Source organism: Orcinus orca, chromosome 1 (genome assembly GCF_937001465.1).
Source record: "Orcinus orca chromosome 1, mOrcOrc1.1, whole genome shotgun sequence".
NCBI lineage: Eukaryota > Metazoa > Chordata > Mammalia > Artiodactyla > Delphinidae > Orcinus > Orcinus orca.
Window position 1 is genome coordinate 156,743,500 of NC_064559.1, and position 13,687 is coordinate 156,757,186.

The following is a 13,687-nucleotide window of genomic DNA, read 5'->3' on the forward strand; positions in this document are numbered from 1 at the left end:
TGCCTCATGCTTCCAATAAACTGGTACCAACAACCATTCTAAACATCCATTAATGGAAACGATGCTCCAGCTCAATAACCGGGTTTAGGGAAAGCTTCAGGCAGGCTCCACTGGCCACAAGTCCCTGCACAGCTCTGCACAGTCCTTGTCTTGTTGGATGCCACTTCTGAGTCATTAGACCGGTGAGTCATGCCCAGCAAGGGAGGCCATCTTGAGAGCAAAACCAAAGAGAATTTTCAAGAACAATGAGTGACACCCTGAATTGAAAGAGAATAAGGCTCTTCATTGTCCTAGCAAAACAAAAATGAAAGAAAAAAAACGCTGCTGTTAACACTGTGGGTTCAACTTCCCAGCTGTAAATTTTACTCCGAAGAAAAACTCAGCAACAAAGGCTTTTATATTCCCTTGGAAATCTGAGAGCAAAAGAGACTGGGAGGATATTTCTCAAATTGGGCAGACCCAATGATCTTTCGGTAACTTGCCTGGACCCTCTCTTCTGGATTAGTCATTCATTTCCAAAACATGCCAGGGTGGGGTGACAGGAGAATGACTTCACCTGCACCACCACAGTCGGTCTTCCCCCAGCCACGCCTGTCTGGTTTGCTCAGAGCATCCAAGTGGCCGTAAGCGAGATGAACTGGAGTGAGAAAACTGCTGACTGGGGGCTGGGGAGGGGATGGGGCTTTGTGATTAGGGTCACCGCACAGAAAGGCAGCATGACTATAAGAAAAGCTGGGTGTGCTCCGATGAAGCCAAGCCACAAGGCAAGGGGAAGAGAATTAATACGTGGAGTACCCACTGTGTGCAAGGCAGTCTTCTTATCATCATCACCATCCTTTTAAAGAACTTATTTGCCAAGCATGGCCTTTAGAGCGAGGACTTTCACAGCACACTGCCTGGGTTTGGATCCCAGCTTACTAGTTGTGTAACTTTGGAAACGTTACTTATCCTCTTTGTGTTTCGGTTTTCTCGTTCATAAAATAGAGACTGTAAAACAGGGTTATTGTAAGAATTAAATAAAATTAAAATATTCACAGGTTTAGGACCACGGCTGGCACACGGTAAGCAAGGCATGCACGTTAACGCTTGCCAGTCCGTCTTTTTTAGACGAGAAAAAATGAGGCAGAAAGAAGAAAGGAGACTTGCCAAAGGACACATAGCAAAAAAGTAGCAGAGCCAGGATACTGCCTGTCATTTACTTCTCACAACACCCCTGTGACGGAAGTGACATCATCTTCCTTCTATTGATGAGAGCTTGGAAGCCCAAGAGCTTAGTAACCTGCTCATCGCACAAGCTGGCAAATGGGAGAGTTAAGACTGAAAAACCCACATTCACTGTCTTTAAAGCCTTTGCACATCCCACTAGGCCAACGGTTCTCAAAGGTTAGCACACACCAGAATTACTGCAGGGCTTGGTAAAGCACAGGTTGCTGGGTCCCACCTCCAGAGTCTCTGCTTTGGTAGCTCTGAGGTGGGCTCCAAGAATTTGCATTTCTAGCAAGTTCCAGGAGACACTGTTGCTGCTGGTCTGGAGACAACCCTTGAGAACTACTACTCTACAATCAGGCACCTGTATGCAGAACAGAGGGTAGGAGAAGGTATGGGGCCTAATGGGTATAGGTCCCACTCCGGCAAAGGGTTGGCTACTTCACAGAGCCTAGCAAATATATTTTGCATTTATATGGTCCTTTCATAGTTATGATATCATTCGATCTTTCCAATATCCCTAGGTAGTGACCATTATCTCCATTCAATGTGATTTGTTTTTAGGGACATATGGCCAAAAAATGGCAGTAAGGATAAACCACAGTTCACCTGACAAGTGTTCTGTCCTTTCCTCCAGGTAACTAGTCCTGGAAAGCACTACCTGCGGATAGACTGACTCCAGGTCCAACCTGTGTCTTCCCAGGGAATAACTGAAGTTCAGGAAAGGGCACTTCGGCCACCAGCGTTTGCAGGAGGCAATTTCTGGGGGGAAGAGCTCAGGACTGGTTTTCTACCATCATTTCAAGGACTAGGAAAGCCTACTGCTCACAAAATACTTCCACCAACTATCCGCTCCCGTCTCTATAAGCTAAAGCTTTGCTATTTGACGTAAATCTGGTTCTCTGCAAAAGCTGGAAGCAATTTAGGGGCTTAATTTCTACTGAACACAGCCTGTTCATTTAGAACAGCTTGCATGGTTAGTAGATTTTTTTAAGTTGCTTGGACATATAAGCAGGTAAATCATTGGTATCCAGAAGATTTCAAGAACTCCTATGAGTAGATTTTTAAAAAAACATGAACCACCAAAAAAAAAAAAACATAAACAGGCGTTCACACATGTCTTGGTCACACATGGCCAATATTCATGTGAAAAGATCTCCAGCTTCATTATTCGTCAGGGAAATTCAATATAAAAGCACCATGCAGTACCACTTCATACGCATCAAAAAATTCTGACAGTACTGAGTATTAGCAAGGAAGTAAGGAATCAATATATACATCCCAGAGGATTCATTCATTACTTAACCATTCATTCATTATTATCCAATAACTAAATAAACATATTTATTGAATGTCTTCTATATTCAGGATACAATATTAAGCTGAACAGATGCCAGAGGTCCCCAGAAGCTATGCTACTTCTCATCTGTAGCCTCCTGCTGAAAAAAAAAGGAAGGGAGGGTAGAAAGAAGGATACTGATGTAGAAGGCCTTCTGATTGGTCCAGAAGGGATTGCGGCCCCTGAAGAGCTTCCAGCCATGTTTTATTCCCACCGCTCATTGAACTTTCCATATTTGGGTTGTGATCATATGGTGCAATATCTGGACTAATATTAATAAAAATAACAACCACCACCTTGTGAGCTACTATGTACCAAGCACTTTATATACAATAACCCATATAATCATCACAGGAACATTATAACATAGGAGTATCATCCTTATTTTACGTATGATAGATAACTGAGTTTTAGAAAGATTTAGCACCCTGCCCAAGATCACACAGCTTATTAGTGTGCCACTTACTAGTGGCAGATTCAAATCATCGTCTGTCTGGCACCAAAGCATATGATTGTAGATGCCCCAAGTGACGCTGACATCATCGTGAGAAATTCAGGCCACCTTTAAGAAAAATTAAATAAAATTGGGATATGGATTTCATTCACTGCATAATATTTATTAATTTTACTTCTTCCCTCCATGTGTATAGATACTGGCACATGTTTATTTTGTGCCAATGTGGCAGAAAGGAAGCTGTGTGGGTAGTCAGGCCTGAATTGGCCACACACCAGTCCTATGACCTCTTGCAAGTTACTCTGTCTCTTGCTTCACTTTCCTCATCTACAAAATGGGGGAAATAAATACCATCTGTCCTCCCTCCTTCCAAGGTTAGTTAAGATCTAAATAAGACCTTATAGTTGACCTACTCCATAAACTGTAAAGTATCATATAACATAAGACATTATAATGGCCTCATCTCCAGGTTGTAGGGGGGAAGGGGAAGTAGGGAAATACAGTGATCTGCCAAGATCCTACCTAAGAAAAGAGAGGTGTGGCGTGGCAATGGGCCCCAGGTAAGCCATGGGTGAACTCTACAATGGGAACAAAGAAGAAAAAGAGAGGATGGTTGTGGACACAGTATACACCTGGGTTTAAAAATTATAAAACTAAAAAACTTATTCTAACCCAATTTACTGCAGTGGGAATACCCATTTATTCCTCTTTTGTAAAACATTCACACAACACCTGGAGTAACACTATGCATATAAGGATCACTCAAGGAATACTTGTTGCAATTACCAATCTATTCAACTACTCAGGCAAGCTAAAGAAAAGGGGCGGTCAGCCTTTAGACCTACTAAGTTTCCGCAACAGTTCTTGATGCAGTGTGGAAGGCATTTAATCGGCGCATTCACTAAAAGTAATAACACGTCCTTTGAAAGCCGGCAAGATGACAAGGCCAAGCCACAGAGCCTCCCTAACCATCAACAATAGAAAAGCTTGTTTCTAACACAATAATTGGTGTTGTTTCTAACACAAATATTTGAAGGATAATTATTTTTGCTCTTTGTCAAATTTCTTTTTAGAATGCTTACTATGTGCCAGCACTTTACAATTATTAACTCATTAATTCATTTAATCTTCGTAAAAACCCTGGGGTGGAGATGGGGGTGATGCGGCCCTGTTGCAGTCTAGCTTCTGCCCTGGCTCAGGTCGGCCATTTTAGAACTCAAGGCATGTCAGCCTCTGAAGAATCCTCAGATGATGGAAACAGACGAAAAGGACATGATAGGACACAGAGACAGACAGACAGACAGACAGACAGACAGACACACACACACACACACACACACACACACACAAGCAGACAGGTATCTACAAAGTACCCAGCTCTGACTTAGCCTGGTGGGGGATGCAAAGATGAAGTGGATGAGAACCTGCCCACATGGAATCTATAATAGCAGATGAACAGTGACAAATGATGATGAAATACCAGCAGACAGGTTACAGGTGGCACCTATCCCAGGAAAGGCTTCACAGAGGAGATGCATTTGTGCTAGTCCTAACGGACGGGTAGGAATTGGCCAGGCTGAGACCAAGGCATGGCCACTGCAGATAGAGAGAAGGCAATGAGCCAGCAGATCGTGTCATGTCCCTGTGCTCAGAACATGTTAGTGGCTTCCCAGCTCACTTGGAATAAAATCCAAACTCCTCATCATATACTACCCAGACCCTGACCCTGCCTGCCTCACTTTCCCCTTGCTTAGCTCAGGCACACTGAGAACCTTTCCACCTGCTATTGCCCCTGGCAGGAAGCTCTCCCCTGGCTCCATGCTGGAGTAACTCTGAATCAGTCTTCACGCTCAGCTGTAATTGCATGGCCGCAGAGACGCCTTCCCTGTCCACCCCCCAAGTAAGCTAGGGCCCCTCTACCTTTTCTTCTCTCCCAGCAGACGATTTGATTCCTTCCAAGCACACAGAGCAATCTGCAATGGAGACTTTTACCTATTTGACGTGTGTAACGTCTGTTTCCCCCTTTAAAAGTAGTTCCATGAGCTGCGGCCTTGCCTATCTCGTTCAATCCTGGGCCCTGACACACAGGGGAGCTCGATAAAAATTATGGAATGAATGAATGCGGTGAGTCAGTGACTGAATAAATGTGAGTTAAGGCCCTGGTGAGGATAGGGTGGAATGTGTTTGGGAAATAGTTAATTGTGACTAGAGCTTACAAGATAACAGATGGGTTGGAAAGAGGGTGGGTCCAATGGGGAGGGCCTCCAAGGCAGAGTTGGGTGCGGATTAAATCCCCCAACGGGTACTGCATTGCAGGTGCCGGCCAGGTTTTGGGGGGAGGGGGATGCAAACTGTTTTCCAGAGGCACCCCGGATTCCCTCTGTCCAGAGCCAAACGGACAGACAGGGACTTGTGCGGGAAATTAACAAGCTGCAACCACCTGGGCCAAGGGGAGATACGCTTAAAGGGTGGAGGGGGAAGAAGGGACTGTCGTCGAGCGGCCCCGGGGGAGCTTGGGGACTGCTGTAGTCCCCGTGGCCGAGGGTCAGGGAGGAGGGTCGCCCAGGCAGGGCCAGACGTCCAGGCGGCGCGGCCCCCGCCCGCGGGCTCCGGGGGCCGAGAACCCAGCGGGAGATGCCGCCCACGGCAGCAGCCGGAGCCACCGCGGCCCCGCTTCAGCGGGAGGCCGGCGCCCGCCGCTCGTGGTAACAGGTCCCGCGGCCGCGCCCACACTCACCCTGCGCCGCCTTGGAAGCCGAGCGCGTCCGCCACAGCCGCCGGGTTGCCTTCCACGGCCGCAGCGAAGAAAACAGCCTCCGGCTCTTCTTGCCGCTCTTCTCAGTTGCTCCCATCTGTGCGCCCGCGCCCCTCCCCCGCCGCCCGCCGCCGTCCGAGGATCGCCTCCCGCTTCCCCGGCCGCCGCGCTTCTGCCAGGTGCCAGGCAGTCGCCGGGGAGGACGCGGCCGCGGGGGGAGGAGCTTGCGGCCGGATGCGGGGCGGGGAGGGTGGGGACCTCGCTCGCGCTGAGCCTGCGGGTGCGGCCGACCAAGCCGGGGACGCCGCAGGGATGCGCCAGCCGGGGGAGCGCTCAGCCCCTGGCAGCTCACAGGTGAATGCTTTAGTCTTTCCCCCTTCGTTCCGGAGATGTTGACGGAGTGCCCAACTACTGCTAGGCATCATTAATTAACACAAACCCCCCTGGGATGTGCACTGATTTTTTTTATCCCCAAATTACAAATGATAAAATTGAAGCTCCGAAACGTGAAGTAATCTGCCCAGAGATCACACAGCCGCTAAATTATGCCGATATCCAAGTCCTGGGCTCTAGCTATATTTTTTTCATCCCTTTCTACTGCCTCAGAATGATTCCACATTATGTTGGATTTTTTTTGAAGTTTTGCTTTTTTTATGCTTCTATTTTTTCTTTTTTTTTTTACATCTTTATTGGAGTATAATTTCTTTACAATGGTGTCTTAGTTTCTGCTTTATAACAAAGTGACTCAGTTATACATATACATATGTTCCCATATCTCCTCCCTCCTGCATCTCCCTCCCTCCCACCCTCCCTATCCCACCCCTCCAGGTGGTCACAAAGCACCGAGCTGATCTCCCTGTGCTCTGCGGCTGCCTCCCACTAGCTATCTATCTTACGCTTGGTAGTGTATATATGTCCATGCCACTCTCTCGCCTCGTCACAGCTTACCCTTTCCCCCCCCATATCCTCAAGTCCATTCTCTAGTAGGTCTGTGTCTTTATTCCTGTCTTACCCCTAGGTTCTTCATGACATTTTTTTTTCTTAAATTCCATGTATATGTGTTAGCATACAGTACCTGTCTCTCTCTTTCTGACTTACTTCACTCTGTATGACAGACTCCAGTGGATTTTTTTTTATTTAAGTCTGATAGATATTCCTGTTTTCCTCATGCAATGGATTAAGAATCACTTTTTTTTTTTTATTTATTTTTGGCTGCATTGGGTCTTCGTTGCTGCACTGGGGCTTTCTCTAGTTGCTGCAAGGGGGCCACTCTTCATTGTGGTACGTGGGCTTCTCATTGCGGTGGCTTCTCGTTGTGGCACACGGGCTCCAGTAGTTGTGGCTCACGGGCTTCATTGCTCTGCTGCATGTGGGATCTTCCCAGACCAGGGCTCGAACCCATGTCCCCTGCGGATTCTTAACCACTGCTCCACCAGGGAAGCCCTTTTTTTTTTCTTCTTCTTTTTTTTAAGAACCTATTCTATGTGCAGGCACTTTTACACATATGCCATGAAACCTCACAGCAACCCTGGGGGGTAGGAGGCGTTTCCCATTCGCCAGATGAGGAAACTGAAATGTCAGAGCTGAGGTGGCCCAGCCCCCACCACTTTATCTCTGTCGTGATTTTGCCTGTAGTTAAGAGTCGGAGAGGAAGAGCAAAACCACGATCCCTTAACACTGCCTGACTGAAATAATAATAGCTAACATTTATGGAGTGCCTCTCATGTGCCGGATTTTATATACATTACCTTATTTAACTCTCCCAATGATACTCATGGGAGAGAAATTATTAATATCCTCACTTAACAGATGGGGGAAACTGAGTATCAGAGAGGTCAGGTTACCTACATAAACCCATATAAAGCTTATATGTTAGGTTGAATCATGAAACTACCATTTTTGTAGGTTCAAACAAAAGGCTCAATTCATCATATGACAGTTTCACCAGATGATCAAAATTTAAATCACCAATGGAGGGAGATGATAATCCAGTGCATCCAGATGATACACTGAGAGACACATCACCTTTGTCACATTCTGGCCAAGAATGCACAACCTGAATCTAATCATGGAGAAATATAAGTTAAACCCCAAATGAGGACTTTACTATGAAAACTGGGGTACGGGGGAGGGGGCGTCAGGGCAGGGATGTTATATTCGTTAAAAATGTCAATGATATAAAAGATGAAGAGGGACTTCCCTGGTGGTGCAATGGTTAAGAATCCACCTGCCAATGCAGGGGACACGGGTTCTATCCCTGGTCTGGGAAGATCCCACGTGCCGCGGCGCAACTAAGCCCGTGCGCCATAACTACTGAGCCTGCGCTCTAGAGCCCACGTGCCACAACTACTGAAGCCCGCGAGCCACAACTACTGAAGCCCGTGCACCTAGAGCCCATGCTCCGGCAACAAGAGAAGCCACCGCAATGAGAAGTCTGCACACAATGAAGAGTAGCCCCCGCTCGCCACAACTAGAGAAAAGCCCACACGCAGCAACAAAGACCCAACACAGGCGAAAATTAAAAATAATTAATTATTTTTTTTTAAAGATGAAGAAAGGCTGTGGAGGTGTTCTAGATTAAAGGAGGCTAAAGAGATATGACAGCTAACAGTAATACCTGACTCTAGAATGGACTGTGTTGGAGTTTGGAAAAAAGACTCCAAGGGACATTACTAGGTCAATTTAAATATATATATATGATTAAATAAGTGTCAGTGATAAACTACTGAAGTTGATAACTATACTGTGGTTATGTAAGAAAATATCCCTATTTTTAGAAAATACACACCAAGGTATTTAGGAGTAAAGGGTCATGATGCATTTATTTTACCTTCAAATGGTTTACAAAAGAAGTTTCATATATATGTTTGGGGAGAGGGGGAAGCAAATGATAAGGCAAATACAGCAAAATTATAGTAATAGGTGAATCTGGACAAAGAATATATGGGTGTGTTTTGTACTGTTCTTATTCTTGCAACTTTTCTGTAAGTTTTCAATTTATTCCCAACTGAAAAGGTTATAAAAAAACCTTTAAGTTTCATAGAAAAAATAAAGTGGGAAGACTGTACCTGATATTAAGGCCTACTATACAGCTATAGTTATCAAAACAGTGTGGTCTTGGCAGAGGGATAGATGCATAGATTAATAAAGAACCCAGAAACAGACCTGCACACATATACCCAACTGATTTTTGACAAAGGTGCAAAAGCAGTTCAATGGAGGAAAGACAGCTGTTTCAACAAATGAGGCTGAAGCAATTGGACATATATTGGCAAAAAAACATTAACCTTGACTTAAACCTCACACCTTATACAAAAATCTAGAAAAATGGATTATGTTATTTTATTCTATGTTATTCTACAGAAAATAATAAGAGAAACTCATCTAGGATCTGGAGCTATGCAAAGAGTTGTCACCAAAAGCAGGATCCATAAGAGAAAAAAGTTGATAAATTGGACTTTATCAAAATTAAATACTTTTGCTCTGCAAAAGACCCTTTTAAAAGGATGAAAATACAAGCTACAAAATGGACAAAAATAGTTATCTGACAAAGGACTAGTATTTATAATATATAAAGAATTCTTAAAACTCAACATTAAAAATAATCCAATTAGAAAATGTGCAAAAGACATGAGCAGATACTTCACTAAAGAGGATGGACATACAGATATCAAATAAGCACATGAAAAGATATTCAGCATCATTAGCTACTAAGGAAGTACAAATTAAAACCACAATGAGATATCACTGCATACCTCAGAATGGCTAAAATGAAAAATAGTGACAACACCAAATGCTGGTGAGAATGCAGAGGGAGAAACTGGATCCTTTACACATTGCTGGTAGGAATGTAAATGGTACAGCCACGTTAGAAAAGAGTTTAGCAGTTTCTTATAAAACTAAACACAGCTACCATAAGACCCAACAATGGCACTCTTGGGTACTTATCCCAGAAAAAAATGAAAACTTATGTTCACACAAAAACCTATACAGCAATGTTTATAGTAGCTTTATTTGTAATAGCCCCAAACTGGAAGCAACCCAGATGTCCTTTGGGTGAATGGTTAAACAAGCCGTGGTATATCCCTACCATAGAGTACTAAGCAATAAAAAGTAACAAAGCTATTGCTGCAGGCAACAAACTATATGAATCTCCAGGAATTATGTTGAGTGAAAAAAGCCAATCCCAAAAGTTATGTACTATATGATTCCATTTATATAGTATTCTTGAAATGGCAAAAATTATATAAATCAAAAACAGATAGTGGGACTTCCCTGGTGGTCCAGTGGATAAGAATCCACCTTCAAATGCAGGGGACGCGGGTTCGATCCCTGGCGGGGAAACTAAGATCACACATGCCGTGGGGCAACTAAGCCCGTGCGTCGCAACTACTAAGCCCGTGCCCACTGGAGCCTGTGCACCACAACTAGAGAGAAACCCACGCACCACAATGAAGATTCTGTGTGCCGCAGCTAAGGCCCGACACAGCCAAATAAATAAAAAATAAATAAATAGACTTATTTAGAAAAAGACAGATAGTGGTTGCCAGGGAGGAGGGAGATGAGCATGGCTATAAAAGTACAACAGGAAAGGCCTGTGGTGATCGAACTGTTCTGTATCTTTTCTTTATCAATGTCTACATACTGGTTGTGATATAAGACTATAGTTTTGCACAATGTTTCCACTAGAGGGAATGTGTAAAGCTGTACGTAGGATCTCTGTATTATTTTTTACAACTGCATGTGAATCTACAGTTATTTTAAAATTAACAGTTTAATTTTTAAAAAGCCACATGTCTGCAATTTCATATAGTTCACTCTAATATCTAAATCGTGCTTGAGCCAAGATTCCACCGAGGCCCACGCCTTCACGGCTACACTCAGCTTTCTTGTGACGGCTGGCTCACTGTGGGAGACCAAGGACCATCTGCCAGGTTCCAGGGCGGAGACATGGAAGACTCGGAAAGGTCACAGGAGCATGGAGACCCAGGTCAGCCAGGGAGTGCTAAACTACTCTCCTGTTTGGAATGAGTCCCTTGGGGGTCTAGATAAGTGACACTCGAAAAGTAATTAATGGCCAGACCTATTTTGTTCTTTCTCTAATCCAAGAAGAATAGGAAGATATAAATATGAAATAAAGAAGGGGAATGGGAGAGACCAGGAAGAGGGTGGAAATCGAGAGGTGTCTTCTCTATCAGCAGTAAGCTGTATTTTCTTCTACACCAGCCTTCATTCTCCATGCCATCTAGACTAACGTCTAAAGAAACAGACCCTTAGAAGAAACAATCTAATTAACAAAGCTACTCAGAAATAGCAGCCACATGCCAGCAACTCCTACCCTAGACAAGGGTTGCCCTCTGCTCCTGGGACTTCTTACTTGGCCTTGCGGTTAGGACACCTAAAATCGAATCCTGGTTACCAGGACCACTTGCAAAATATTGGTTATGTCCCTTCCTCTCCTGGCTTACTGTTTTAATCACCACAACCTCCACTCCCATTAATGAATGGGATTTAACCACATGACCTAGAAGTTTCCTTCCAGGGTTTCCCACCATCCTTCCCTGCATGTCCTAACTCTCACTAGTTTTGGAATACTGCTACGTATCAGTAACCCCAGTGCCTGGCTTAGAGACTCACCTTTTCTTCTAGTGTTTGGTATATCCAGTGGATTACAGTAGCTTCTTGGAGGGGTGCATTTGCTCACTGCTTAGATGTCGCGGGTCAGGGTGGGATGAGAGAGACATTCTTCAGCTTGCCCTTTTAGTCCAAGCATCATGTGATTTCATGGCACCCCTCCAGCTTGGAGCTGAAACCAGCCAGAAGTCTCTGGCTCCCACGGTTACAGCCTGCTCCAGTCAGATCCAGTGGGAAGCCTTCCCAGCAGTCCCTGGAGCCCATGGGAAAAGAATGCAACCTGCGAGAAGATCTTCCACCCAAGTAGAAACATGCAAGTGCCCTGAGGCACATTCATAAGCACTAGCAACATGGAATTTCTTTTCAAATGTCGAAAGTGCAAAACAAATATTGGGCATAGGACAAAAAAAAGACTCCCCAAACCCTGAATTCCATTCATGTCGTTTTGTTTACAAAGCTAAGTCCAGAAATTCAAAGATGGCAGTGCTCAAAGTCAATGGGATACAAGACTGTGTGTGTGTGTGTGTGTGTGTGTGAGTCTGCGTGTGTGCAGTGTGCGAGGGGGCTAATAGAAAGGAGCTGTGTGAATCCTGGCTCTGTCACTAACTGTGTGACCTTATCCAACTTGCCTAACTTCCCTAAATCTCAGTTTTCCCATCTGTAAAATGGAGATAGTAAATAGTACCTACCTCACAGGGTTGTGATAAGTTTTACTATCATATGTAAAGAATCAAGTAGGCTAAATTAAACAAAGGAGCTTATTATAATACTATGTCCATTTAGAGATGCAGATAAAAAAGAATGGCATCTCCTTTCACAATGAATAAATAAATTGTGTGTGTGTGTGTGTGTGTGTTTGCACGTGTCTCAAGACAGAGAAAAATGGGACGGTTGATAATTGGTGAAGATCACATCCTTCAAACTTCATGATTTAATTCCATGTCTGTCTTCTTTTACGCCTGAGGTGTCCTGTTACTCACCCTCCCTTACAGAAAGTTCCAGAATGTAAACTAAACTGTATAACCTAAAGGTAGCTCAGGTGCCTTTGGAACCACTGGATGCTGTTTCACGTTACCCCAATGGCAACGCCAGTAGGACTATCATTAGTACAGGAGACAATTCAGAGTAGTCTCCACTTTAAACTTATTTTTCAGTCTGAAGTTCTGAAGTTTATATTGTATTGAAAATAAGTGCTTAAAAATCTGTCTTTCCTCCAGAGACTAGAGCTCCCGTTTTTGCATCTGACACCTGGCTTATTAATCACAGGATTCTCTGCACTTGGCACAGACTTGGCAAAGTAGACGTTCTCATTAAATGTATTCTTATTCTGTTTGCGGTTTACATCAGAACAAAGGGACTTTATTGCAGGGGAGTGGTGATCATGAGGCAGTACAGAGAAGAGTCATAGTAAAAAGTCACTACCACTCTAGGCTGGAAGGGCAGAAGGAGAAGGCGTTACAGCAGCCCGGGGGTTGGGGCCACCGGACGGAAGATGGAACCAAGGGGATGGATGCCCAGGAGAAGAAACAGCCTCTGCAGGCATTTCAGAAAATGTTTTCTGACCTGTACCTCAATGTGCAGCCCCACATAGCCCAGACATCCCTCACTTCCAAGGAGCTTTTCCAGAAATCCTCCTTCCCTGTCTTCCCTTATGTTATCTGGGATTTAGGAGCAGTGGAGAAGAGTGATGAAAGTCACAGAATTGATCACTTCTGGGCAACCCTTGGCAAGTTACTAGCCTCTGTGTGCCTTAGTTTTCTCCTCTGCAAAATAGGGAAATTCATACATGTCTCGAAGGGGCACGCTGGAGATGAAATGTGAGATTACATTTACAAAGCATCTGGGCTTGTCTGGCATAAAGCAAATGTTCAAATTATGCTAATCCTCGCCCTCCCTTTTTAAATGACACAGAACATGCTGTAACAAAAGGTTTTTGTATTCCTCTCTTTTCTATTAGAGAAGAACTATTGTGTGGAGCCTGGAAAATCTATCAAAGGGCAAGGGATCTTTCTGGAAATGTTGGCCCCATGGCTCAGAGTTTAACTGTAGGCTTTGATGGAGGGGAAATGAAATACAGGGTGAGTGGTTATCTACAGACACATAGTTGGGGAGCCTTCAAAGTAGAGAAGGACAGGGCCATGGGAATGGCTGATGGGGGCTGAGGGAGGGTGATTTGGGGGTCCCTCCTCCTGTCTTCAATCTCCTTGTCAGAGACTTTTTTGAAAATGACAGTCCAATTGTGTAATGATAAATGATTTTTTTCTTCATGTCTTTCTAATTCTTTTCTTTTTTTCAAGCT

General features: G+C 44.4%; 1 protein-coding gene across 3 annotated transcripts in view; it reads right to left on the reverse strand.

The window, feature by feature from the left end:
- Positions 1–5,940, reverse strand: part of DNAJC6 (DnaJ heat shock protein family (Hsp40) member C6) — a 156,051-nt gene extending 150,111 nt beyond the window's left edge. Inside the window, exons 1-2 of one of the 3 annotated variants that reach the window (XM_033408975.2) lie at positions 5,737–5,849; positions 3,012–3,107 (exon numbers count right to left, since the gene is read on the reverse strand). Coding sequence is in view for 1 of the 3 variants with exons in the window: in XM_004281621.4 (XP_004281669.1) it covers positions 5,737–5,851 (115 nt within the window). In the remaining 2 variants the exon portion in view is untranslated. Of the gene's footprint in view, positions 1–3,011; positions 3,108–5,736 lie in introns of all 3 variants that reach the window. The other 2 variants (XM_004281621.4, XM_049698142.1) reach the window with 2 other exon arrangements.
- Positions 5,941–13,687: the final 7,747 nt, after the last annotated feature.